We start from the raw sequence: 26,521 nt of genomic DNA on the forward strand, positions 1-26,521 counted from the left end.
CCTGCCTGAGCCGACATATCCTCCCTTCCTGGAGCACCACCAGCGCAGAGCAGCCCATCTCAGCCACTCCTGCCATAGGAGACCCACATGCTCCTGCCCATCACCCAGAGCCCACTCTCATCTGGACCAGCCCATTGCTCGGTCTCAGTACCAAAGAACTCTGCCTGATAAATGAGGTTGGTCTCCCTCTTGAAGGAAGAATCAGATAGAAAAAGCTGATCCTGAAATTACAGAGAGGTGGCAAGACTAGCCAGACTCCATGTCGTAGTGCACAGCAGCTTTCCTCATTCATACATGCATTTATTTTTACTTAAGCTGAAATGAGAACTGCTAAAGCAAGAACTAGCATTTTTGGGAGACAAAGATTATTTTAATTCTTTTGGTGCTCAGATGGCTCTGCAGGAAGCAACAACAGACTCCCTGCTTCCTACAACATTGGGCTGACAATTCACTTGCCCTTGCACAGTGAACACAGTCTGTGCTCCAGTTTTATCCCAAGCAAGATGGAAAAGGAAAGAGAAAGAGCTTAAGCTGCAGGGAGAAACAGATCAAAAAGGCAGGGGGAAGAATACAGAAGGTTAGGAGAGAGGTCAAAACAAAAGAAGATCATCTACAAGGAAGTCTTTAACGGAAGTTAAGAGGAATGAATATTTAAAGTGAATGAACAGTTACAGAAAAGTTGTATCTAAAGGGGAAAAACATGGGCACCAACTGAGTGCGAGAGACCAAGGTACAGAAGGAAAAACCAAGGGGAGACAGAAAGATCTTTTGTTATATAGATTTATTTTCATTCACCTGTCTGATCCTGGATTTACTGTGATTGCTGCCAAATACCTCCCAGGGAAGAGCTGAAAAGTAGCTACACTGTCCTCCCAAAGAAACTGCCTTCTAGCTGGCTTCCCTCCTTGCTCTCAACAAGGGGGAAAGAAGTGAGCTGATATGTGGCATACAGGCTGCTACGAGGACATCGTGTCTATCACTGTAAAAAAAAACAAACTGTGTCAATCAGTCTTGGAGGTCACCCGTACATTTCTGAAAGCATCTAGTACAATGCCTCCAGAAAACTTTCCTTTAGCCCACTGAGAGAAAAGCCATTTTCAACTAAATTAATTTGTGCTGCCATCCTTACTTTGCATTAATTAAATTAAGAGTTAGCAAAACAGGTATTTAATTATATGTGTGACACATTCTTTCAAAGGTGTTTTAATGATGCAAATTTGTTGAGAGAGATTCATGTCAGCATAACTGGTTATAAATCGTCTCATTCATTGTTCACCCAAAATGCTAACTGCCACCTTTAATATTGGTACAGTGCGTTTTAGCACAGGCAGAGCCTCTTGAGTTAAGTGAAAGGAACATCCTGAGATCTCACTCCTTGATCAGCCTTAATAGTGACAGGTTAGAGAGCTGCTGAATACAGGGTATCAGTCTTGTCTCAGAGCAATACCCAGCATTTAGCAACCAAATGTCCATACCTGCAGAAAAAAGAAACTACATCCTAATATTTGCACGAAGAACTGGCAGTTTCCAGATGTGAAGAGGCTGTTCTCGGAGGAGCACTGACACTGTGGCAGCAGTTGGGAGCTTCATCATACACGCCGTTCGATACCTTTCCTATGGGCAGAAGAACTTCACACGCTTTCATTTCCTTTTAGAAAGGCCATCTGATAAAGAATTTAGTCAGAATTTCAGAATGCATTTTGAATACCATGGCTCAGAGTTAATTTCACTGAAATATTCTGCTGGGAACCAACTTACTGGTATTTGAGGTAGGGAACCTGTATCACTGAACGTAGCAACTACTTTGACATAGCCTGGCTGATCTCTGGTGCATCAAAATAATGAAATAAAGGATCAGTGGCATTCAGCACAATGCAAGGTCATTAGCTTTAATGAAGTGAAGCATCCCATGCTTGCAAGAAATAGCAAACCTTTAAGCCTGCTGCAACTTGCTCTCACAGAAACCAAACAGAACAAGAAAAATGCACTCCTTAAGCCCTAAAACTTTGAAAACTCCATATTTAAATACCAGCAATCTTTGCCATTTAAAATCTTAGGAAGAAGCTTTTCAATAAAGCTAGAACTAAAATCAGAAGCAGCTCTTGGACAAAAAATTTTCATAACCTGGTCAAACAGTCATCACTTGGTTTCGGTTTAAGTCCATCCAAGGACCTAAAAAATCCACCCTTTATCTTTACAAAAAAGCAGGGAAAGAAAAACCTCCAGAGGTGATGAAGAGAGGAAAACTGACTAAACAAGGTCACACAGCAAGTCACTGACGGCAGTGAGAATAGACTCTGGGTGCCTCTGACAGCCTGTTTCCCGGCTCCAGCTCGCTCGCTGCCTAGGATCTGTGTTTGACAAAGGAAATGGCCCCAGTGTGATACACTGCAATCCCAGGGTGAAAATGGCCCATGTTCTCTAACACACAAGTCTCTCTTCCCAGACTCCTTCAGCAGAGCATATTAAAGAGAATGAGATGCTTCAAACCTGCCACGTTTCTCCCAATATCGTCCAGAACAAAAGGGAAGCCTGAGGATGCAAACCAGCCACCTGTAACTCTTCCTCAAAGACACAATTTAAATGAAAAACTCCTTTAAAAAAATACAAGCCTATTCAAGTTTGGCCCAGAGAATCCCACCATTCACTTTGCTAACAGAGCGAAATACCTCTTGCTGTCCAAAATCTACATACCAGAGCACAACAAGGACTTCAGACAGTATTGCTTTGTTCATGTTTAACTTGCTTGTAGCTAGAGAAGCGCTTGCAGGCTCCGCACGTTCTTTGCAAAGCATGCGAACAGGAGCGGTGCCTCCAAACTGCCCTCTTTGCTTACTGGGAGTGCAACACTCAGGCAAAATGAGAGGGACCATGCTAAGCATTCACACCTCACGGTGTCAGGCATGAACAAGACAGACTCAGTACCATATTTACAATACATACAAATATTTTTACTTTGCCTACTATAACTATAGCTCTCCCTCTGAAAGAACACATGAGGGTGGTACTTTGCTGGTGTTGCTGTGTTCCTGGAGCACAGGAAGGCGGAGCTACCCAAGGTTGACAGTATTTTAGCTACAGCAGCAAAAAACACAGAGCCAACCACTGCCTGCACCTTCCCAGGTGAGCTTTCAAGCCTGTTCAGATAACCATGCAATCACCAGCACCCATGGTGGCTCACGTCAGCCAGCAAACCACTGCTGCAGCCTGAATCTACGCTGAAGTTTGTTTACTGCCTACTCCCCGGACACCCCGGGTTGGTTAGTCACATATTTTAACCTCCTTTGGGCAGCTAAGGGAGCACCTGTCCTCCTGCTGCTGTCAGAGCATGCAATTACAATCACAGCAGCTTTTAATTGGAACAAAACCAGATTTCAGGTGTATTTGCACTATAAAAAAATGCCCAACTCAGAAACAGGCAAATGGAAGTCTTAACACATTATAGATCAGTGATTATAAATCTCTTCAGCAACACGTATTTTTATCTCAAGAACAGAGATTGTAAGATTTTTATATAGTTATGTATTTATACAGCACTTTGCAGATCTAACAGACAAAGGCTGCAAATGAAGCAGAGCAGAACACAGACCAGGGCTATACACTAATCACCATATCCTACAAAAAACAAACACCAAAAAAGCTGCAACGGAGCAAAGATTTCTTGCAGAAGTTACTTGGGTGTTTTGGTTTCTTTATTATTGATTGCAAAAGTATCTCTCACTACTTGGAAAAGAGAATTCAAGCTCTATGAGATTATAATATCCTACCTGACACATACACTGTCTTGGCTCAGCTTGTCTTTTGGTCTGGTACTTACTTGCAGCACTTCTTTGGCAGAGACTATCCTCCCCACACCTACAGGGCTGCGCAACAAGTAAAACAAGTGACAATAATACTCAAGTGCTTATTGTAAACAAACAACACTGTAAACATGAACCTAACTTACACCACTTACTTTTTTTTTTCCCTCTAATGCCAAAAGGGAACTTTAAGTTGATACCTCAAACCACAGAAGGATAAAGGGAGAATTCTCCCGAAGTCCCTGTTGGTCCCAGAACAGGGGGATGGGGTGAGGAAAAGCCACTGTGGTGCTTGCTTGCCTCTCGCTATGTGCTGCCTCAGGTGCTGTCCCTAATTAGACTGTCCTGCACAGGGGGAAATGCCACAAGTTGGCATTTGGAAGCATGCAAAGAAGGAGCTCACCTGGGCTTTCAGCGCACAGCAGGAGGGGCTTGTGAGGGGGGAAAGCACATGGAGCTAATGCTTACAAAGGGGAAAGGTCTCCTCACTCACTCCCAGTGTTTCCTGACACTAGAAACATAAGTAAATCAACTTGCGTTTTAAGGACAGTGAGAGAGCTGGAAGGCTGCCCACTGGTCTGTGACTTCATTAGAAAATCTAGTTAATTAAGATCTTAAAATGAGCTAAAATGACAGAAGTGCCAAAGACAGTATCCCAGACTCATGCAGATCTGCACCGCCAGTTTCTTGCAGGCCGTGAGATGATGGCTCAAGCAGCTGGTCTCAAAACTTCAAGGCACCTTTTCAGACTCCAGAGGGGATTTATCCTCTGCCTTCTCACAATTACATCTACGTCTCCAAGAAAAGGAACGGAGCAGTAACTTAAGTCAGTATTTCCAAAGCAAACCCAAGGACCACTGATGCGACACAGGGCATGAAACAGTGGTCCATATAAAAAAAAAAAAAAAGGAGAAAAATGCAACAATTGAACATGAGGGATTCGGACTATTTTTACTTGAATGTAAACAGAAACTCCAGTAGCTGTAGAAGCTGCATGGATTCTTCTTTCCAAAAGTTGAGATGGATCCTGGAGTAAGAAATATCCACTTAGGCATCCTCTAACCATCTCCATGAGGCTAAAAACTTTATTTAACAAGAGATCCAGGGAAGAACAGACAGCTCTACATGAAGCAAAGAGGACAGAAATGGGAGGCAAATGCAGTGTGATTAGTAGTCCAAGGTAACCAGATCTTCACTGGTCCAGAAACAAGATGACGTGAGAAACACGATCACAAAGGAAGATGACTCAACCAACGTTCAGAATTTTCAAAAATCCCTCGCTTGGCAAAAGAGCCCCATACTTTATTCTTCAACCTGACTTCCAAGAGCCCAATCCAAGAGCTTCCCAGGATAGCAAGCCTCAGAGCCATAAATTAATCCAGTGGGAAAACAACTGCCGCATCTGCCTCAGCAGAAAGCCTAAAGAGATGAACTGGCAAAGAAGGTAATAACTTGCAGAGGGGTTTGCTCTGTTCATGTTGAGTGCATTACGTCCCAGAAAAAGGGTGGATTAATTCAGGTCTTTCTCCCTTCAGTACGGGAAAGGAGGCTCTGAACTGCAAGATTCACAGCATATGATGTGGTTACACCATTCCTGTTGGCAAGATCACCAAAGAAGGGATATTTGGAGATGCCAGACATTGCCGCTGGACTTCCAGCATGCACAAGAGATTCTCTGGTGTTTGCAGGGACAGCTCTAGGAAGAGTGCAGGCTAACATAACATCCTTTGCATTCACATTCATCAACGCCAAGACTGGAAGCTTCCAGATCCCCTGACTGCACAGATTTGAGCCAAGACAAACATGACCATTCAACTGGGCAGATCACAAAATACAGTGAGTGCGAGATGGGGAGTCACTGGCCCCCAGCCCGAGATCAGGGACGCCTGGGCAGCCCATGCATGCCTCGATGTGAAGCTTGCCTGGACAGTCGCCCCTTCTGCATTATACGAACAAATCTGAACTGGCAGGGCAAATGTGTGCCAATTCAGGGGCTGCGTCATGTGGCCATAGTGTTTTTCATCACATATGAAACACCCTAAAATTGGATTTACCATCTCATGGAACCATAGCCTTTTCCCTCAAGTCTTAAGTAGATCTTATTAAGGGGGAAAAAAGGTTTTGGGGCGGGGGTAGAGAAGGAGGTAGGGAAAAGGAAAGAGAAGAGTGTTAACATTGGGGAGCCACGTAACAAGGCAGGCTCTCTCCACAGCAATGGTTGTTCTCATTTCCCTATTTTACATGGGGGGAAGGGATAACCGAAGAGCTATTTGCAATCTAACTTCAAAGGCTTTAGTGGCTGGGAAGCTAAGTCATGCATAAAAGGATGGTAGAGTGGCAAGAAAATACCCCCTACAGATAAATTAGTCAGGGAATGTTCTCTGCTTCTCCCAAAGACTTTCATACAGCCAGACTGGCTTTACCCAGGTAAAGCCCTTTTCTGACATCAGGTTCAGTGATGCAGATTCCTGGGAACAAACCAGCCAAATCCAACAGAGGAACGAAACTGTCTCTCTGAAAAAGGCAGTGATAGGCATGCAATGGGTTTCTCTGTCATTTTCTGCCACCTCAGCTATTACCAGCAGGTTTTCTTCTAAGGTTTGTCCACACACAAAAGATGGAGTTTCAGGCAGCACCTCCCTCTCTAAAGATACAAAGAAAAGCAAGGAATTTAGGAGAAATCACACAGTATACGGAGAACTCACTTCCCAAATTATTCTGAAATGCGCTGTTTTTTCTTCACACTGGTGTGCAGAAATGCACCCACATTTCTACATAGCAGAAGGTACTTTACAATCAAAGATAAAGGGAATTGGCAACGTTAGATCAGAGTCCACCTATAAGAAAAAAAATAAAGGGTGGAAAAACTGTGTGTGCAGAGTACACAGATACCTTACAGTTCAGTGCCAGGCAGGAGCTCATATGCCATCCCCTGAGCTTACCCTCATGCTTAAACCTTAGGTCAAATGGAGCCAGGAATTCAGATCTTGCTATCAACAGGGTGATAAGAAAGCAGATAAGCTTGGAAAACAGTCTAGCTTCCCAGCTGATATCAGCCTATTGAAGAATAGGTTGTACACATACTGTATTTAAACAAGTTCTAATCAGCAGAACTAGGCCAGTTTGATATTCTTCCTCTTTTACGTACTACTACTATATCCTCGAGTATCTGAAATCACATGGCTATTACAGTTATGGCAGCATTTTCAGTGCTCTCTGCATTACCAGTGTTAGTAGCAACAGCAGTTTCATTTGCAAGACCAGGATGTCTGCACTGCCACCTGTGCAATGTTGAGTCTCCTCAGAAGGGAGGACAGAAACAAAGGAATTGAGGTCTTGAAAGACAACAGGCGAAAGAAAAAAAGAGAAGCTTTTGTTAGATCATTCATCAGGATCATCTTTTAATGCTCTTCTGCTCATTGCTGTCAGCTCTCAGACCCAGGTGCCATTAAGTGTATCCTGAGGCACCAGACCAGCCACTTGCCTTCCTCCCCAAGAGGCATCCCAAATGATAAGCCTGGCCTCTTCCTCTGCTCTCCAAGAGCTACAGTAGTCTTGCCCTGAATTTCTAGCGTGCAGTCCTGATCTATTCATGCAGCTGAGAAGGGGCCCAACTAGTTTTGGCACCTGCAAGAACACCTAGGAGCCTGTAGCCCACAGCTGATGGAACAGAACAGCCCTTTCCAAGTAAGTACAGCTTTTACTCTCCAAAAAGTGCGGAACAAGCAAGGGGAAGGAGTTGAAGTCCTGATTTTTATGTGAACCTTTCCCTTTCCTGCACACTTTTGCTAGGATTTCATGAGCCCTCCAATGCTAGCGTGGGAGGTCACACAGACTTAGCACTACTCCCCCCTAGTAGCTCTCTAACAACTATTTGAGAAGAAATAAGAAGCATGAAAGAGGGAACATACTGTTAATAAGGTCTTTAGGGCCTTGCTATCATCTTGACTGCAGTCATGGTGGCAACACAGTATGGTTTCAAATAACAAAACCTGCAGCCTTCTGTCCTGGAGACAGCCACTGCCTTCATACCAAGACAGGACAAACAGGACATCTGCTGTGTTTCTGAAATTCCCAACAGAACTGCTTCAGATAAAGACCGTTCAACCAGTCCACCCGATCTTGACAAAAAGCATCTAAAACCACTTTGGATGAAGCCCCCACTGCAGGTGGTATAAGTGCTCCAGGCCTGCTGGATTGTCACGGCAGAGAATGACGCTGGGGAATGAGAGGCCCACGAGATAAAAACTTCTAACTTGTTGTGGCCAGACTGCAAGTCCTTTGCAGCAGTGACCGTAAAGGATGAGTGGCACCCTTAATGAGTTTAGGAGACCCTACTCTTTTCTGAGCATTACAACACAAGCTAACAAGTCTTTCCCAGCAAAGTGCCGTAGGTGCATTAAAACCCAGCTAGACTGCAGGAAACACTTCACTCCAAGGAGCCTATTTCAAGCAGCTGAAGAGGCTGAGTAGAGATGTTCTTCCTCAAAAGTAAGGGTGAGGCCAGCAAGAAACAGTTCCCCTTTGGTAGCATTTCTCTTCTCTTATGGATCTTCTCTCTGGAGGCATCTTGAATTTTTCACTGCTTTATTTCCTGCCCAGATTTTCCTTCTCTTGCTATACTCTGATTTAACTAAGTGCAGTCAGAGAGGAGAGAATAAAGAACTTCAGCTGAGGTATGCAACATATTCATTAAAACATTACAAATTTTCCTCAATCTAAGTCAAAGCCTAAAGCAATATCTAGCCAGAAATACCTTCAAGTTTTCCCCCCTCCAAAACCTGTTCAGTGAGGGAAGGGCAACTTTTTCCCCATACCACTTCTCTTGGGTGATGGAAACAAAACCCTTGTGGCTGCCAACTGTAGACTGATCCCTTAACAAAAATAATCTCTGTGCAGGACACGACATTTCTCATGGCCTTCTAGAAGACACCAAACTTTTGCTATTAAACTATCCCCACTATATGCAAAATAAATTGTGCAACCACAACTGTTCTAAATTACCAGAGTGGAAATACCCCACAGCTGGGCTGCATTCCCACTGCTATTTGTGCATGCTTGAAATATTAAAAAAAGAGACAAGAGATAAAGTACACTGATTTCCTCACCTATCCCCTAATTAGCAAGCAGTAGGTTTAAAACAAACACATGGAAACACTTCTCACCTAGAGCAAAATTCAGCTGTGCACCTCATTGCCATAGGATACTGCGAAGACTCAGAAGTGCAGATGGGTTTGAAAATGGATTACACGTTTGTGGAAGACAGGTCCACCAACAACTACTGAACGATATCATGGCCTAATCTGCTGGTCATGAGTAGCAGAGGGACCCCAGGGGAGCACCACCACATACAGCTCTGCTGCTGATGGGGTTTTTGCATGGCACAAACTGCTCTGACCTTCCACTGAAGGTCCTTCAGTAACCTAGAGGAAATGACTCTCAACAACACAGAAAACCAAGGAAAGGTAAGGACATGCCTTTTCCTTGCTTACTCATGAGTTAGTCCAAAGTCTCTTTCTGTCTCTCTTGCAGCAAAGCCATAACCAAGCTCTACCACAAATGACCGCTGAAGAGGAAGGGCTGCGTGCACACACGCAGAGCCATTCAGCAGCAGCCAGTGCCAGGTGACCCATGCTCTGCTCCTCAGGCTGACCACCTCAGCCCTCAGGGTCTTTCAGGCCTCCCCATGTGGTGGCGCTTATTTTACTCGCTTCCTTAATACTTGCTTTAAAGAGCTTTGCTAAAATGATCAAGATGAGTGCAAAGCCCTGCTGCACAGCATCTCTACAGCCCATACTTGAGCAGATATATCTAAACCATTCTCAATCACACAGCTCTTATTTTTATTTTTCAAAGCAGCTTTCCCATTATATTGGTTCATTAGTTTTGAAGTTACATATGAACTCCAGAAAAAGCAGGTTACTCATTTAAAGACCTGTGTGAAACAGTTGTGAGAAAGGCACAAAAACAGCCTAACACAGTTCTATGCTCATGCTTTCCATGCATTGCTCACCAATTCATGTGACCAGCTGGAAGGCATAGGCTTTTTTTTTTTAGCAGTTGTGCAGGAACAGCTGGCTTGGTAACTTGCACGTAATAGTTTTTTACTTAGGGCAGTTTAGCTTTTGCACCTTTTGACACACCAGAGCTGCACAGTCCTTCTTATACCACATACCATAATCAATACATCTCACTGAATGTGATACTAAGGTTATGCCTCACTAGGACAGAATTACACTGTGCAATACTCTTGATACCAGAGTTTAGTTAAGATAAGGAAAATTCTGCAAAAAACTGGGTCATAACAAGGGTCCAACATTCATCCTTCTTACAACTCAGTTTGTACATTTAGCCCTAAATTCACTTACAATAAAATCTAGTCCTAACACAATCCCCATCCCAATTCAGAAGTCTAGAGACTACTATGAGCTGCCCTTCTGTGTTTTTTTGTTTGGTTTTGTTTGTTTTTTAAAGTATGGTACTATCTGAAGCTCAGGTTTTCTTCAGCTTGGACACTGAAAGCAGATCCACAAACCCTTTCAGAGCAAAGACAGAGACCATGTGGAAGCTGCACATACTGCACAGTAGTTGACCCCAAAAAAACAATGCAAACCCACCTGCACAGTTCCTCACATCTCCCTTGTCTGCTTCACCCTTCTCCATGACCCCATAGCAACACACAGCCAGCTGAGCTGAGCTGCAAAAGCCACCTGGGGTCACCCCAGAAGATTGGCCATCCACAGCAGCCATGCCAAAAGGCACTTCCCTGACTGCAGCCTTGTGCCACAGCTCTTCTGTAGCACGTGCATCCCAACAACAAGCCAAGACAAAGTCATGCAACAAGATTTCCTCAAGCTGGAGTCTGAGGATCCAACCCAGCAGGGATCACAGCTTATTTCTAGCATCCTGCAGCCAGGCTGGGTGCTCCCTGCATGATGCCAGCTTCTGAGGAATTTAAAAGCAAGCCCAGCATCAGGTCTCCATCAGGGCTCTGCTGGGCAAGGATGCCCTTTGCCACCAAACCCACACCACCTTCCTGCCTGCTTCTCAATGACCTGAAATACACCTCAGGTTTGCAAAACCATCTGCTGTTACCACTTTTCTGATGTAATTTGGGAGATACATCCCACCTGACATTCTATTAACAGGCAAATAACATCACTGCAATTCCCTTGTTAAAACGCATCCTTTCACACACATCTCCATGGCATATATTTAACTGGTAGGTTGCCCTTTATGTTTTACTGTAACTTGAATAATTTTATGCAGTACTAAGGATTTTCATATTTTCCAAGTAATTTTTTTTCCTGGACAATAGCAAAATGCTTGTAGCACCATAATAGCAGTTGCACATGTTTATCTGCATCCTTCAATGACAATATTTCAATTATCTGCACTGGATACTCTCAGCCATGTCTGCTGACCAAAATGCCACATTTGGCAACCGCTTAGCCACAAGGACTGGATTGGGAACTGTCCTCAGAGCTATGCAACAACATTAAACCAGCTCCTGCTTCCATCAAATAACACTACTATCACCTGAAATACATATATTTTGTTTTGCCTGGGACATAGAAGGTACCAGATATAACAAGCTCCTCTGGGAGAAGGGAATCCTGGAAAGGAGCTGCCTACTTCAGCAATCCCCAGGCTCCAGAGGGAACGTCTCCCCTACATGTGCCACACACGTTAATCCTGCACAGCGGGAGGAGGGGACACCGCTTGGACTTCAGCACAAAACTATACTCTCACTGTGGAATACAGCTCTTCTTGGAAAAAAATGCAGGTAAGAAAGTGACTCTCGCTCCACACCATCCCCAAAAGCAGCACACATCCAATTCCTTGAGCAGGACAGCAAAGGGCTGTTTCAACCCCAGGAAAAACAAAGTCCCCAGTCCTTCCTTCACATCACTCAACCTGCACCTTCCACAGTCCTCTTCTTCCTAAGGCTCCACGCCACAGCACTCATTGATACAGGGAATTTGGGCAGCGGTGAGCCTAAGGACATCCCACCTTGAATGCCTGAAGGCACAGGCAAGGACTAGACGCTGGCGAGACCATCTTTGCTACTCCTCTTTCTCCCCTCCCTACCATCTCCAGAGCCTTTTTCCTTACTATCTCCCTGACTTACTGCCTGATACAGAGGAAGAGATATTGGGCAAAACGCGGGTGAGCCGGTCAAAGGTGTGTGATAAATTGCACTTAGTACAGAGTTACCAACTCCATATAAATAAATACTCCACAAAACACACACATTCAGAGCAGCCAGCAAATCCAGATACCACTAAAAAGTGCCTAAGTCAAAACACCTGAGTCCCAATGCGTGAAAATTGGAAGTTCTGCTACAGCTGTCTGACCCTTTTGCAACCAAACCTCCAAACCATAAGAACTGCTGCCAGCTTTGAGTTCGAGCAGCAGTTTCATTTCCTCCCTGCACCGTGCTTGCGCAGTACTCACAGTGCCCTCTATGCAAAGAGCGATTGCTGAAGCCCAAGCCACGAACAACTTCCTTTACTCAAACTGCTCCTGAAGCAACACTTTTGCAATGCCTGGAGGAGCGAACCTATTCCAACCTGGGGAGAAATTACAAACCCCAATTTGCCGTCTTGCTATTTTATGTGCATCTTGACCTCATCAGGCCTGTGGGCACTGCTGGAACCTTGTGAAAGCAGCCACCAGCTTTATCTTAGCACTAAGAAAAACAAACAAAATAACCAAAACCATTTTTTAAAACTCTTTTAAAGCTTTTTTTTTTACAAAATACTTTGGTTTTAGGAGCTGAAAAATTTAATTTTCTCCTGATGAATAGGCATTTCCAAAAGCAAGCACTGCACTTTCATAATAAAGCCTGAGACAGCAGTAGCGTGTCTGGGTCAGGTACCTTGTGGGCAGGTACCTGATGCGCAGTTAACAAATTCATGGGTTTCATTTTGAGTTTTGCCCCATCTTCACTAGATACAAACAAGTACCCCAAACTGAAAACTAAAATTAAGGGGGGGGGGGGGGGGGGGGACACGGACGACAAAGTCATGGGACTCAAAATTGATGCATATGGAAAAAATGTTCTACTGATGAACCGTATCTATTTAGAGGACTCCAGGAAAGGCAACAGCCAGCAGAAATTTGAATAAGCACTCGTCTGTTCACTGCTCTGTGTCAGACACAGACACATATAGAACACAGCGGCTGCTCCATCTTCTTCAAAATCAGACCCAGAAATTAGTGCTGTTCTGGCGGCTGCCAGCACAATATGTTAACAGAAATTATTTTCTCAATATTTCTACTGATTACCTAACACACTGGCACATTTTCTCAGTGTCACTGCATGTTGCAACACACACTGCCATCCAGTAACTTGTCTGCATTCCCTTGGTCACTTTTCACAACCATCAGATGCAAAACACAACTAGAATGATAATGGGTTGGAGAAACTGTGAGGAAAATGTGTCACTTCAATGTGAGGCTTCACAGCCTGCATTTATGACAACTGAATCATCCCTGCTAAAATCCTGAAAAGAATAGGAAGAACTCTGTAAGCAGCAAAAAGAAGATGCCAAGGGCTCTCTAACTGTAAATAGCCTGCAGAGCTCAGACTTCCAAATATTATTCCGCCATAAGCTATATGCTATGGTTAAACATTGTAATTTGGATCTGAGTTTCCAGGCCAGCAGGGCATCTATAGACTACATAAACACAAAATCAGCAGTGCTCTACCTCTTAACAAGCAATTCAATTATATATACCCAGTCCACCAGGAACTGAAAATTTACAGAAAGTCACTGGTGGCAAAACAGAACAAACTGAGCTAGTGGCAAGAGTATAATCAGCAACAGTGATTTATAAAAAGGGATGGCAATGTCATTTCTATTAGGTATGCAAAATGCAAAAGCCTCAAAGTCTTGGCCTCGTATGAGAGAGTGAAAGAACCACTCAGCCTCCCAACCACAGCCTGCTTTCTATTTTTCAGTTACACTCCAGAGCATTTCACCATTTCTAGTTCGGTTCTCTCATTCTACTGAAGTTAGGTATCCAAAAAACCCAAACCGTAAACAGTCAAATACTTCTCCATTTAGGTTTTTTCCCCCATGAGCATACATGTATGATGACGTGCATCACCAAGAACACCAAGTGAATCCTATGCAATTCTGCTCTGAACAAAACCGACATTGGGCTTGTTACCTCTCACTGCTTCCTATATTGAACACATTTGGCTGCTCAAGCCCTCTGTGCAGCTAACCACCAGCCTTGCAAGCACTCCATGAATCAAACTGCAGCCAAATACAAAAACACAAAAGTGAAATACAACTTAGCAAACATGAACAGACTTCTCTACTTTGTATAAATTTTTGTAGGAGCCGCATGTTGTCACATGGTAAATTAATCAGATGTACAAGGAAGCAGTCCCTGCCTGTGGTCTTCCAGTATCAGTTCTGAAAAAAAAGGTAAGATGATAATACCTTGCATTTCCACCACTTCAGGAGCCAGGACATCCTTACCTTGACCAGGTTTTTGGGAACTGACCCTCAGCCCGCAGCATCCCTGGGAGGATGTAGGGCTGCAGCCCAGCCCCAGCATGCTCTGGACGCAGAGGCTGAACAGATACCTGAGCTCTCAAAAGGGTCTAGTGCAGTGTCATACTTAAATCACCTTTTGAGGGATTTGTGTGCTGGCTTCCTTTTCTGAACAAGCTTGAACTCCACAAGATCCCCTGAAGTCCCTGTGGCTTCTCGCTGCTGCCGTGCATGGGTCATGGAGGGCAGAACTGAACCCACAGTTTAAGCAGCTTACTCTCATCTTAATTTCACAGGTTTAGCATGGCTAGTGTAATCCACATGTAAAACCACAGCAGTCATCCAAATCTTTGCTGCCTGGGCATTGGCTGGCTACATTTCTGGAAATTCACGGTCATAACATATACCTATTTTTTGAGTTTCCATTAAGAACCAGTTCTGTCAGGCATGATCACATTCACAAGAGCTCAGGAGGCAGGAAAATTTGAAAAAGTGTTTATGAGACTGGGCATAAATCACAGCGCTCAGGTTTTTCTCCTTTCTTCAATTAAAAAAAATACATTCAGAGCAACCATTCCCCACATCTACTCCCCCCATCTCCCTCCAGAAATTATGAATCCCACTCTAGCTGTAAATTGGATCCCAGGTGTACCCATATGTATTATACATACATAACAGCTACTTATGGGCATAAGGGCTCTTGCACAGTTACTGTGGAAACCAAGGTATCAAATTTCCTGGCTCTTAAGACTCTACCTTCTCGACCTCAATGTGCATTTACCTTGAATAAATCACTTCTGCACTCTCCAGCCCAGAAACATCCCTTAGTAGAGTGCATTTGGGTTCATCTTCAGCAGGCTCCCTCTAACCCACTGTCAACGTCCCAGGAACTCAGTGCTGCCTCTGACCCTGCACAACCCGTGGATGGGAGCAGGGTACAGGAGGAGAGAGCATCCTTCTGCAGGCAGAGACCAACTCACTCCTCCCACAGCACAGCTCCAAGGGGCATCGACCACTCCCGGGACAACCACTGCAGGTACTGCTGGCAAAGAAACCCCTGCAGTTCCTCTCGCTGCCTGGACAGCACCAGGGCACTGCTTTCTCTCACAGTCACTCGTGACAACTAAAGGTTAAACTTGGTTCTGTAGGAAAGGGGAATCATCTACCAGCTACTGAAACACAGCCCAGTCTGAACGGAGATGCAGCAGCGCAGAGGAGCGTAAGACACGATGCAGTGTCTTGTGGAGAATGTCATCACATCGTGCTAAGGCTACAGAGGGACAATGTGACACTCCAACATAAATTTCTTCCAGTTCTGGCTGTGACCACACAAGAACCCAAAGATACTTTAATGCGAAGTGCGAATTCAGCCCAGATGTAACCTCAGGGACTTCAGCAGTGCTCACTGTAGGGCCGAGCCTGACCCACCTCATCCATGTGTAAGCACAGCTCAGAAATTCTCCCCGGGTAACTGCAAGCGGACCTGCTGCATACGCGCAGCTTGTCACAGGGATGTCAATGCCGTCCTGTAAGAGGCACCTCAGCATCCAGCACAGCATTAAAAACATTCTCAACAGCCAAGTGAGACACTGAGGGGTGCCAGTGACAGCAGTGGCTGTCGGGGTCTCTAGGGCTGCTGTGCACTGTGTAACTTCCAGTTTGCTCCTCAAACCATTTGCTAAAATTCACAGCAAGCAGCAGGAAAACTGCTCTCACTTCATTTATGTTTCAGGATCTTTATTTTTATTATAATCTTTGGCATTTTTAAGGCACCTCTCCCACAACAGTAACTAGGTGCTTAGCCAAACTACCAGGAAGACAGAAGTCTGTTGATCCCTCAATTAAAACATACTTTTGTACTTATAAATCTGGAAAAATACCTTTGTCGATAATATGGTCTTCCTATTACACACTGGCTATGCACACAAATACATTCATAAACTGAAACATGAAAGTCATCATCAATATACAAAAAAGTGACTTGCTATAATCCTGTCACCCTCCCCAGTGCACACAGGCAGGGCCTCTTCCTGTAACAAGCCAAGCAAAAACAAGACCTGGCTCAAATGGGATGTCAAAACATCAAACTCTACTTCCTTAACCTTTGCACTTCTCAAACAGCAAAGATCCTGTGAAAAAGAAATTATTACAATTCTTTCCTTGTTATCTCTCAGGAACATAGGAAGGAAAGTTTGTACATTGTTACCCTCAAAAATTTTCCTAAAATAACAACGCAGCTTGGCTGTTTTCTTTCCTTGCCATCTTCCAGTGTCTTGAAAAAGCCCTCTCTGCCTTGTCTTCCTGGCTGGCAGGTTGTGGTGTTTGTAAAGGATCCCTTTTCTCCTCTTACCTCGTACTGCCCACATCCCGCTCTGTTCCACCTCTCAGCGCTTGTCCCTTGGCTAAGCTTAGCAGGACTTTCTCTGCAGACCATAATCACTGCTCTGAGATTAGTTGGAGTTAGGTGTTGCAGACAGATGCACAGCCCTTCCTCTCCCACACCCAAACTCCCTGCCAAGCTCTGGCTTAGGAGTATCATACCGGATCTTGAAATCAAACTCCGGGGTCTTGCATGATAAATCAGAGCAATTGCTGGGGCTTGGCTGTACCTCCTTTACTTATGGCAAGTCTGGGGTGGTTAACTTGCCTGACGATTTGACAGCGCTTCACCTATAGAACAAATGTTACCATATTAGCAATCATTGACAAAAATTGTGCTTGTTTTGATGGGAAACAAGAGTAGGTCCTTGAAAAGTACCTATTGTCTCAGGAAAACCTTGCCTGCAACTTTGCTGGCATCCTTATGAATCCCGAGATTTTCCCAGCTAGGGCACCCGCCCAAAGAGAGCTGGCCTGGGGCTGCTCGGACCCTTGACGAGCCAAATATGAAGTAAATAAAAAGGTTCAAACTCTCTGCCCTTTATTGCTTCCTTATGACACTTTAATGAGCCCTCCCTGTGCTAATATATCATTTCTGCTCTGCTCCCCACACCACACAGTCACTCGAAATATTCAGCTCTGCCTTCCCTCTGTTTTGCTGGAGGATTCTCTGAAGGACTGAAAGTTGAATAGTGGTATCACAATAGGCTGAAGCCGGAGGTTCAGCTTTCCAGCCCTTACAGACTCAATGCCCCTCTCTAACTCAGTTGGAAAGCTGCAGCTCAAATTTCAGCCTATGTTAAGTCACTGTTCAGCTCTGCTCCTTCAGCAAAAGAGAGAGAAGCCAGGAGAGCCTTTTTCTAAAGCAAAAAACTAAGGGGGGAGAAGGGCGGGGGAAGGAAGCAAAAACACATGGATATCGTTTTTTGTGCATCAGAAGGAGCAACGAAAGACGCAGGCAACTTTTCAAACATGCCAGAAGAGCTTAGTGTGATTTGTAACCAAGAAGAGGGTTGGATAAACAGCTCCAACAACAAACACCAAACTTTTTTGGGGGAGGAGACAATTAAGGCCGCAATGACCTCATGGAGACCCTGCTGCCACCCTTCTGACTTCTGCAGGGGATTGAGGCATTTATATAATTTTGCATCACAGAACCATTGAGATGAACTTCTGACACCAGCATCTCATTAAGGGTAGATGAAGACATAACATGGGCTTCAACATGAGCACGCTGCTGCCCCATATCACAACCTACAAATATAACATCCCAGCCAGTCCCCCAGCGCTGATCTCAGCTACAGAAAGTGCCTGACCCCACATACCACACTGGCATTCATCCATCTTTCTAAACATGCTCAGAATTGGCTGCAACCCACTTGCATGAGAGTAAGGACTGCAGATACAAGCCCAGAATGGCAAGGAGATGAGGGATGCCTTCCTCATTATTTTTTAGACAACCTAAGAGTATCCCCATTCAAGCCTACCAGACCGAGCTCAAGGAATCAAAACTCCATTCCTAATTAATACATCAACAGGTCCCACCAGCCAGGGACCTGCCTCCCAAGAGGGAGCATGGGCCAGCCCACACGATGAATGAGGTCTCAAGCAGCTGAATTGTTTCAAAGGCTAAAGTGGCAACTGCAAGGACAAGTAGCTCTGGAATGGCATGTAGAAATAAGAAAATATCCACTACAGTTAAAATTTTTTTTCTATTTAGCAAGGAGTTATGCTATATGTACATCACAACAGTGCACTGTTATTGCTGCAGTGCTTTTCCTCCAGTTAGGCACTCTGCAGAGCCTATACCTACAGGAGCAGCTCCCCCTCTCCTGGAATGCAGCCACTTGTCAGGTGAAAACCTCAGAAATGCAGACCACTGGAGGGAAATCCATTCTGCCAGCTTCCCCCCAGCAAACTTTCATGTAAATGAGTAAATGAATCTACCACACTCGGGACATTTACACAAGACCAGCCCTCTTGGATGATTGAGGTCCCCTTACTGCAGAGTTCTCAAACCAGGGAGAGCAGTTTCATTTGCTTGCATGACTATTATAAATACTGAGGAGAAAGGGTCTGGCATTTGCAGAGATCTGAATTTTGACCATTCCTTGACACAGCAGAATAGGACCGACACGTCCACTCCAGCGATACTCACATTTGTTGCGACAGACCTCCCAAACAGACAGGCCATGCAATGTAATTTCTCTGTCTGCTGGCACCAATCCACACCGTTAAGCTCTCGCTGTCCCTTCAGCCACAAATGCCCCAGCAGAGGCAGCAAGCTCTGCTCTATTATTGGAAGACTCAGTGGAGCACATCCCCCACAAGCCAACTACCTCCTCCTTTCAAATGAGCAAAGCGAGTATTAAAACCCAGCAACTGTCTCCCATTCAAACCAGATGGCATAAATAGCTGGAGAGCTATCAAACAAAGTATACATTCAATACTTCGGCATAACATGAAAGCCCCGTTAAGCGAGTGTGTGCACACATACACACCCACGCTCAGGGACCAAAGCAACGGCAGAAAGTGCTCGATTAACTCCTCCAGTGGATGAAGTGTCTGCTGACACTCAGGACAGTCACACAGCATAAGCGCTGGCCAAACTTCTGTGGCTTGTGCAGTCCTTGAGCTCTCCTCAAGCTACAAATTACAGCAGGCTGCTGTTATAAATAAGGGAAGCCAGAGACTGGCAAGTTGATTAAGACCATTGCTTTGTGTCACATCTAACTCATTTCCAGCTGCCTTGAATAAAATAAAAAGCCACCAGAAACCCTACACTCTAATGACACTAAAAGAAAACCACAGCTCCCTGCCCCATTCAACTCCAGGGATACGCATGGAGCTTTGGAACTCAGTTCCAGCTCTCTTACCTCGTCCATTTTTTCTGATGTTGGAGTCTGGTCACCAGGCACCATTTCTTTAGCCTCTGACGTCTCGGTTTTGGAGGTCCTGCTCAACTGATCAATGGGAGTCATGCTGGCCTCCGACGCCCCCCGGGAATTCTGACTCAGAGAAGCCGTCCCAGGGATGGGCTCATCATCATCAGAGTCAGGTAACGGTGTTGGGCTAATGTCCTCCAAGCCTGTGCTGGAAGGGCGTGAGGAAGGCGTCTGACCTCTGTAACCAGGCTGAGAGTTTGAACCATACATAGGGATGGGAGAGAGCTGGGAAGAAGAGGAGGAGATAGGGCTGCCTTCCATTCGGATCTCATTATCCGAGTCATGCTCATTAAGAAAGGGTAACTTTGTTCTCTGCTCTTTTAAGAGCATCTCAATCCTTGAGTCTAAACTGTTATGCTGCATTTCTGACTCCATGGTGGGGGTGCCGGGGGTCTCACTTCTCTCTGGAGTCTGAGAGAAGGATGCTGTACTCGGTTCAGGAACAGAGTTTGAATCGGGCAAGGGCGGAAGCTCCTCCTGTTTCTCCTTCACCGGGACAAAATCCATGTTAGTGGCAGTGCTGCTTTCCACAACCATCTCAGTGGGAGGTGGCGCGGGTCTTCGGTACTCTGTTTCCCTGGAAGTTTGGGGAAACTGCTGCTCATCAGATTGGGGAAATACAGCTGGTGCTTGGTAGGGAGAGAAGGCAGATTTGTAGCTCGAAGAACTAGAGTGGCTCAGGGGAGGAGTGTGAGAGAACTGAACTGGCTCCTGCTGATGGGATTTGTACGTACTAAACTGATGCTCCGTCCCTCGGTAAACACCTGCCGAATTATGAACATAGTGATGTCCCGGTCGACGGTTGTAGGCATCTGTAAATTTTGTGTCATGTCTCCTGGGTTTGTACCCACTGTCCTGCCCAAAATGGTACACAGGTGTTGTCTGACGACTAGAATAGGTGGAATCCTGGGAAAACGGTGTCCCTAACCGTGGGGTGTGCGGTGTTCCTTGGGACTGTGGGGTAAATTGGCTGTACGAGTTTGGGGTGTCTTGCCGACAGCTGGAATAGGCTGTGTCATGGGAAAATGGTGTGCTACTGTTTGGGGTAACAGATGATCCGGCAGAAGAAAGGTTACTGTCTTTCAGGCGCTTCAGGGAATCTGTCAACTATAAAAACAGAAGAAAGAAAAGCACCTAAACACATGCTTTTTCAAAAGGTATCTGCCTAATCCATTTGGTTTTCAGAGGAGTTGAGTACCCAGGAATTTGCACTGATTTCCACAGGGAAAAAAAAATAGGTTACAGCATCCCTGAAAACACAAACCAATATCCATTATTAACAGTTCTCTTTGATTCAAAATAAAAAGCCAAGCAAAGAGGAACTTGTTTATAATAGGAGGAGAAAGAAGAAAGCGGATATAACAGTATTCCTTGTAAGCTACATCCGAGAGCATCAGGTAAACAGGAGACTACAAAATACTTTTAGCTAAAAGAGTTTCAATTTCTATCAGCTATGTAAGGCTTGTCTAAACTGCAAATAGGAGAGATAATTAAGAAAATTCTGAGATATGAAATTATCAATTTAAGTTTTGTGAACAAATCAAAACATACAAATCAGCAATCTGTTAGCCTGCAACCAAGCCTGTGCAGCAGGGCTTTGTGTTGGTCCAGCTGAGGGAGCTGACCCACTACTCTCCCTACCAAACGTTCATCTGTAACAACAAGGCAGAAGGCTACAGGTATGAAACATGCAAAAGGTTCTAAACTACTAAAAATGCATTTTAAACCCCTTCCCAAAGACAAATGCTCAGGTAGAGCACTATTGATTATGGCATTTGAAACAAACCCTACAAGCCTACAGAGCAGCCAAGTAATTGCTCTGCAACTCACTTCACAGGCACATTCAGGGGGTTTCTAGGAGCAGCCCTCTTCCAACTCAGGCTCTGCTGAGTCATAACAGTGCCATGCTAATGATCAGTGCCAGAATCAATTTTCCATAATGCAAAGCAAGAGCTCAGTGAGAATCCTCCTGGTAGTAAGAGAGGCAGGACTGAACTCAACTCCTGAAAAGCACACCAGGATAGCTAACTGGTGAGACTACAGGCTGGCTGCTACTCTCCCAAGCACAGGTAGGTAGAGAGACCCTTAAACCAGCCTGCTTATAACATGCCAGCACCATCAAACACAAGCTGAGCTCTCACCTGCCTGCTATACTTGTGCACACCTTGCCCACTCAATAGCGTGGACTTGCTCTTGGTGTGACCCCTAGAGAACACGACCACATGGACATCAGGAAAGTTTCTTCCTCAACTGTTCTAAAACCCACAGAAAGGCCCAGGAACCAGCCACGTACTTCCTGCTAAAATCCACATCTCTGCACCTTTGGTGTAAATGTGATGTGGATTGTTTTTCAGCTGGATTTGGATATGGCCTAGGGGCAGGGATTGTGACCCACAGAACTGTCAGGTCTTGGCTGTTCTGCATGAGGGGGAAAGCAAATGTCAGTACTTGACTAAACTACAACAGCAAACAAGCTTGTTGGCAGGTTCTAGTGACAAGAACATGATGCAAACAAAGTTACCCACAAAGCAATAATTTTGGTGGTAATTGGGAAAAAAATCAATTCAGGATAATAATATAATACATGAACACAGTATCTACAGAAACAATCTGAAAGATAATTACAGCAGGGACTACTTTGGGGGATACCATCAATTCAGTGTTTTGCTGTTAACCCTGAAAAAGGAGTAAGAACAGATCTGTCCATTTTTATTTGACATGTGCTGTAACCAGCAGAAATTAAAAGCAAGTCCCTGCTCATAGCAATTCCCAGCAAAATCATGACTTGCCTCCCTCCTGCCTTTAAAAAGACCTTGCTGGGAGATAAAGAAGAATCAGCCTCTTCATGATTTTGTTAAAGAGGATACCGGGGTTTCGCCCTGTTGCTGTTGGGCTAGTTGGTGGGAGAAGAGGAGAATTTTAGTTTTTCAGATCAATGGGATTTTCACATTCAATGTACAGCTCTTACCTGTCCTGAAAACATCTGATCGCAGCATAAACGAAACTATGGCATTTTATGAAGTCGTAAGAGTGCAGAGGCATAGAGAGAATGAAAAAAAACCCAACCTCTGCTAAACCTATTTCAAATTTGCCTTAAAGTGGGTTCCTAAGTCACAATCAGGAGCCAAAGTACATCTAGACAAGCCAAGGAGGACTTCAGCTAAACAGGTTTCCCCTCCCCCTCATCCCAGTGGGGTTTGCAGGGCAGCACGTAACTGTACAAAGCCATTTAGAGGATTGTACCCTAAATATCAAGGGACCCCTGGAAGCCCTCAGGAATTCTGTCCACTGCTTTTATTAACAACTGATTTCAGTGACTAATCAAGATTCTGGAAAATTGATGCCACTACTCAAGATTTGACATCTTCCCTCTTTTAGCCTTTAAGCAAGTCTGAAGAACGTATGCGCTAAGGATTACATACTGCAGACGCTAGGCCAAATGTACCATTGTAAATCATTCCTCCTGACTTCAAGGGAATAATCTCATCTCAGGGACAGATCTGATCCAGTCCCCTTAACTGCAGGAATTTCTAATGTTAATAGGGCACATACTGTCGGTTCTGTAGGTATTTTTCATTCTGAAAGACAAAAAGCGCTTACCATGCTATGCAGACACCAGCATACAGATTAGCCACATGCACTGCATTCACAGAGAGTTACATTTGCTTTAGCAATTATGAGCAAGTTATATTTAAATGTGAATTAGTAACATCCAGTGAAACTATGGCAAGACAAAAAACAGAAGCTAAATTAAAAGTGTTAAAACACTAACATTAATGATGCATTTGTTTGGAATTTCTTAAAAAGTTATTCTTAAAAAAAAAAACCAAGCAAACATACCTGGAGAGCTTCATTCACAGTTGGCGATACATCCTGCTCGGTGCCTACAGGAAGGGTCTGAGGAGTGTAAAGACCATTAACGAGTAGTTCATAGAATCGCATGCGGGTTTCACCTGCACAGACCACAATGGAAGAGTTGATTAAACAGAAATAACCCAGCCTATGTAAAAATACATATTCTTGACACCCACACAACCCTGCTACCTCTCCCAGCCTACTGCATCTGCGTGACAGAGGAGCAGGTATCACCTCTAAGGCTTGTAGGGATCATTTTTAAATAATCTGCTGGGCAAGCAAAGTCAGACACTCTCTTCTCCAGCCAAGACAAGGAGGTTTCTAAATCCTTTTTCCTCTTCTCAGCCTGCTTGGCAGCTCTGCTCTTCACCATGCTTTCTGGAGAGCAGCAGCTTCCCTCCTCTCCAAAGTGCCAAGCAAATAGCTTGCCGATTTGAGAAGTGAAACTGTCACCCAAGGGACGAGCCTCTGCCAACACCCAGAGCCACTTCAGAAAGCTCTCCCAACACACCTTGCTAGCAGAAACCGGCTGTTATTAATGCAAACACGAAGCAGGGGAACGCCGAGGACAAAACCGTTAACATTGCTTTTCCAAAAAGACATAAAGTAATCCTTTTTTCCACCCCGCCCCCCCAGGTTAAGTAGCGCTCAGTAGCATCCTTCAAAGAATAAAAGCCCAAGAAGCAAACTGTCCCATATATTGTTACTGAGCCTTAGCCTTTCCATTCCTAAATTCTACAAAGACAAAATTTTATAATATTGGATTTTTCATTACTACAAAAACCCAATCCTACTTATTTTGCAGTCTGTAAGAAATCTGTCATCACCTTCAAAGGCAACAGAATCACACCCCGAAACTGTCTCAATTTTGCTCTGAAAGATAAAGAATACATAGAAAAATGGAGAGACCCAGCATCTGAGCCCCAAAAAATTAATTCAAGCAAGATGTCCCCCAAAACAGGACTACTTTCATGAGGCAGTCCTGCAGGATCAAACCCCAAACTCCCTGTGAATCACTCTACACAATTTGAAATCAAAGCACCCCTTAGCACAACTCTGCATACTGGAAAAGACTCATTTATCTTGAAAAAAATGCTGCAGATGAGGTTATTTGGTTATCAAATCTCATTTCATGAAGTCCTGAGCCACATCCTCAACTATGTAAACTGTTTTAGTTCAACTAAAGTAATGACAAAATAGATCTCTTCAAGACAAGAGCTTGAAGAGATGCTTGAAATATTAACACACACTGCCCCCCTCCTTGCCCCAAGACTACAACGCCGTAGATATGGAAGTGTTAGGCTTACTTTAAAACTTGTTTTTAAGTAAATACAAAGTAATTGTTAGAAAGTTTCATAATTCTTCCTACACCCCCAATATAATGCAGTAAAAGGTACAATTTTGTTTTCAAAGAGGTTTATGAATGTGAAATGATTCCTATCTATTTCTCTAAAGACAGGTAATTATTAAGTATGTCCATTCTGTAGGTGGATAAATTGAGGCAGAGAAGTTGCTCTGAACTAGCCTGTCTTCGATGAGGAGACTGGATTGTTTTAGTTCCAGATTCCCAGGCCAGGCCTGTGCTCTGACAGATAAAATAATGCTTTTGTTCCTAATATTCATTTTACTAGACTATGAAAATCAAGTTAACCAACCTTTCATTCTACTGAAAAGCTGAATACTAGAAAGAAATTTTGAAAACTAGACATACATATTTTAGGAACATCCTAACCTGCTAATGCTATTTTAGGAATAACATTTTTTACTTCGTTCTGACGGATTACAGCAAACTGACAGTTGACAGTCTTACTCTTTCAAAATGAAAGAGATGCAACTGTGGAATAAAATACCTTAGAAGCATACAGCTGGCAAACAAAACAAAAATGCAGTTTGAAACTAAGACTTCAATCTTTTCTCCCAAGAAACAGAAGCATAAAACCCCCTCATTTCCCTGATGCGCAGCTAACTTTCTTGAACAGCTGTCTGTTCAAGAGTTGCAGAGTAGTTTATAAACGGAGGAGAACAAGGAGGAATGCAGTACGATCAGCCTGTTTAAAATGCTGCTCATTAAGACATCCACCACTTAATGAGCCTCCTTTAGCTTACATTATTAAATCTACAAACAGTTAATTTGTTCTTAAATGTAATTTTTACCTTCAAATTTCAAAGTACACGGGGAAAAGAGCCTGTCTGTAAAAATTAATGATACCAGAATCTCAAAGTATACATATGTAAGGTCAAGCTTAACTCACAATAGAAAATATACTACTACTACTGTGATTTTTCTTCTAATGGTGATCAGTAATGTCAATAAACATCCTACTATACCCTCTTACCAGATGTGGCACACCAACTGCTGTATAGGTTGTGCACTACATTGCTGAAACCTTTTAACACAGAAAAAAATATCAGCTTTTTTAAGAAAATGTTTAAGAACAACATACTCTTCCCAAGAAAGAGTGCAGTAAGTCAGTTTCAAACTAGAAATGCCATGTTTGCAAGAAGTACAAGCAGCAACTGACCTACACCTCCTCAGCTTTAGACATTTTCTAAAATTCAGGCAGACTTTAGCAAAGCCCTTCACTAACACACTTGAAGGAAACAGGACAAAGCGGTGAAATGCAATGCTTTCATACTTCCAGAAACTTTACTGCGCTCCCCAGGGCTGGGCTCTGGGGCCAAGAGCCGGCTACCTCCAGGACTAGGGAGCTCCTGTCGCTTTAAGAGACGGTCTCACACTTACACACTCGCGCACACACTGACAAGTGCTGCGTGTGCACTCTTTTGCTGCCAGCCTCGAGTTAGCTGCTAAGTATCACTGAAATGCCAGGAACGCAGGGGACAGCACCCAGCCCTGCTGCCACCACCAGACTCCAGAGAGATTTGGGTCCCAGGAACCCCAAGGTTTGCCCCAAAATCCCAAGTTTACAAAGCCAAGTGCCAGGGGGTCCGGCAGCCCCAAGAGGCAGCCGAGCACGGCCAGACTGGGACACGGAGATGGGGTGCACAGGAGGCCTCCGAAGGCAGAGAG

General features: G+C 44.3%; 1 protein-coding gene across 2 annotated transcripts in view; it reads right to left on the reverse strand.

Annotated features, from left to right (window-relative positions):
* Window positions 1–26,521, reverse strand: part of SETD1B (SET domain containing 1B, histone lysine methyltransferase) — a 55,643-nt gene that overhangs the window by 26,421 nt on the left and 2,701 nt on the right. The window contains exons 2-4 of one of the 2 annotated variants that reach the window (XM_075109859.1): window positions 24,318–24,363; window positions 23,476–23,588; window positions 19,567–20,742 (exon numbers count right to left, since the gene is read on the reverse strand). In XM_075109859.1, coding sequence (XP_074965960.1) covers window positions 19,567–20,742; window positions 23,476–23,588; window positions 24,318–24,363 — 1,335 coding nt within the window. The remainder of the gene's footprint in view (window positions 1–19,566; window positions 20,743–23,475; window positions 23,589–24,317; window positions 24,364–26,521) is intronic. The other variant, XM_075109858.1, reaches the window with a different exon arrangement.

The sequence above is a fragment of the Phalacrocorax aristotelis genome, chromosome 15 (genome assembly GCF_949628215.1).
Source record: "Phalacrocorax aristotelis chromosome 15, bGulAri2.1, whole genome shotgun sequence".
NCBI classification, from domain to species: domain Eukaryota; kingdom Metazoa; phylum Chordata; class Aves; order Suliformes; family Phalacrocoracidae; genus Phalacrocorax; species Phalacrocorax aristotelis.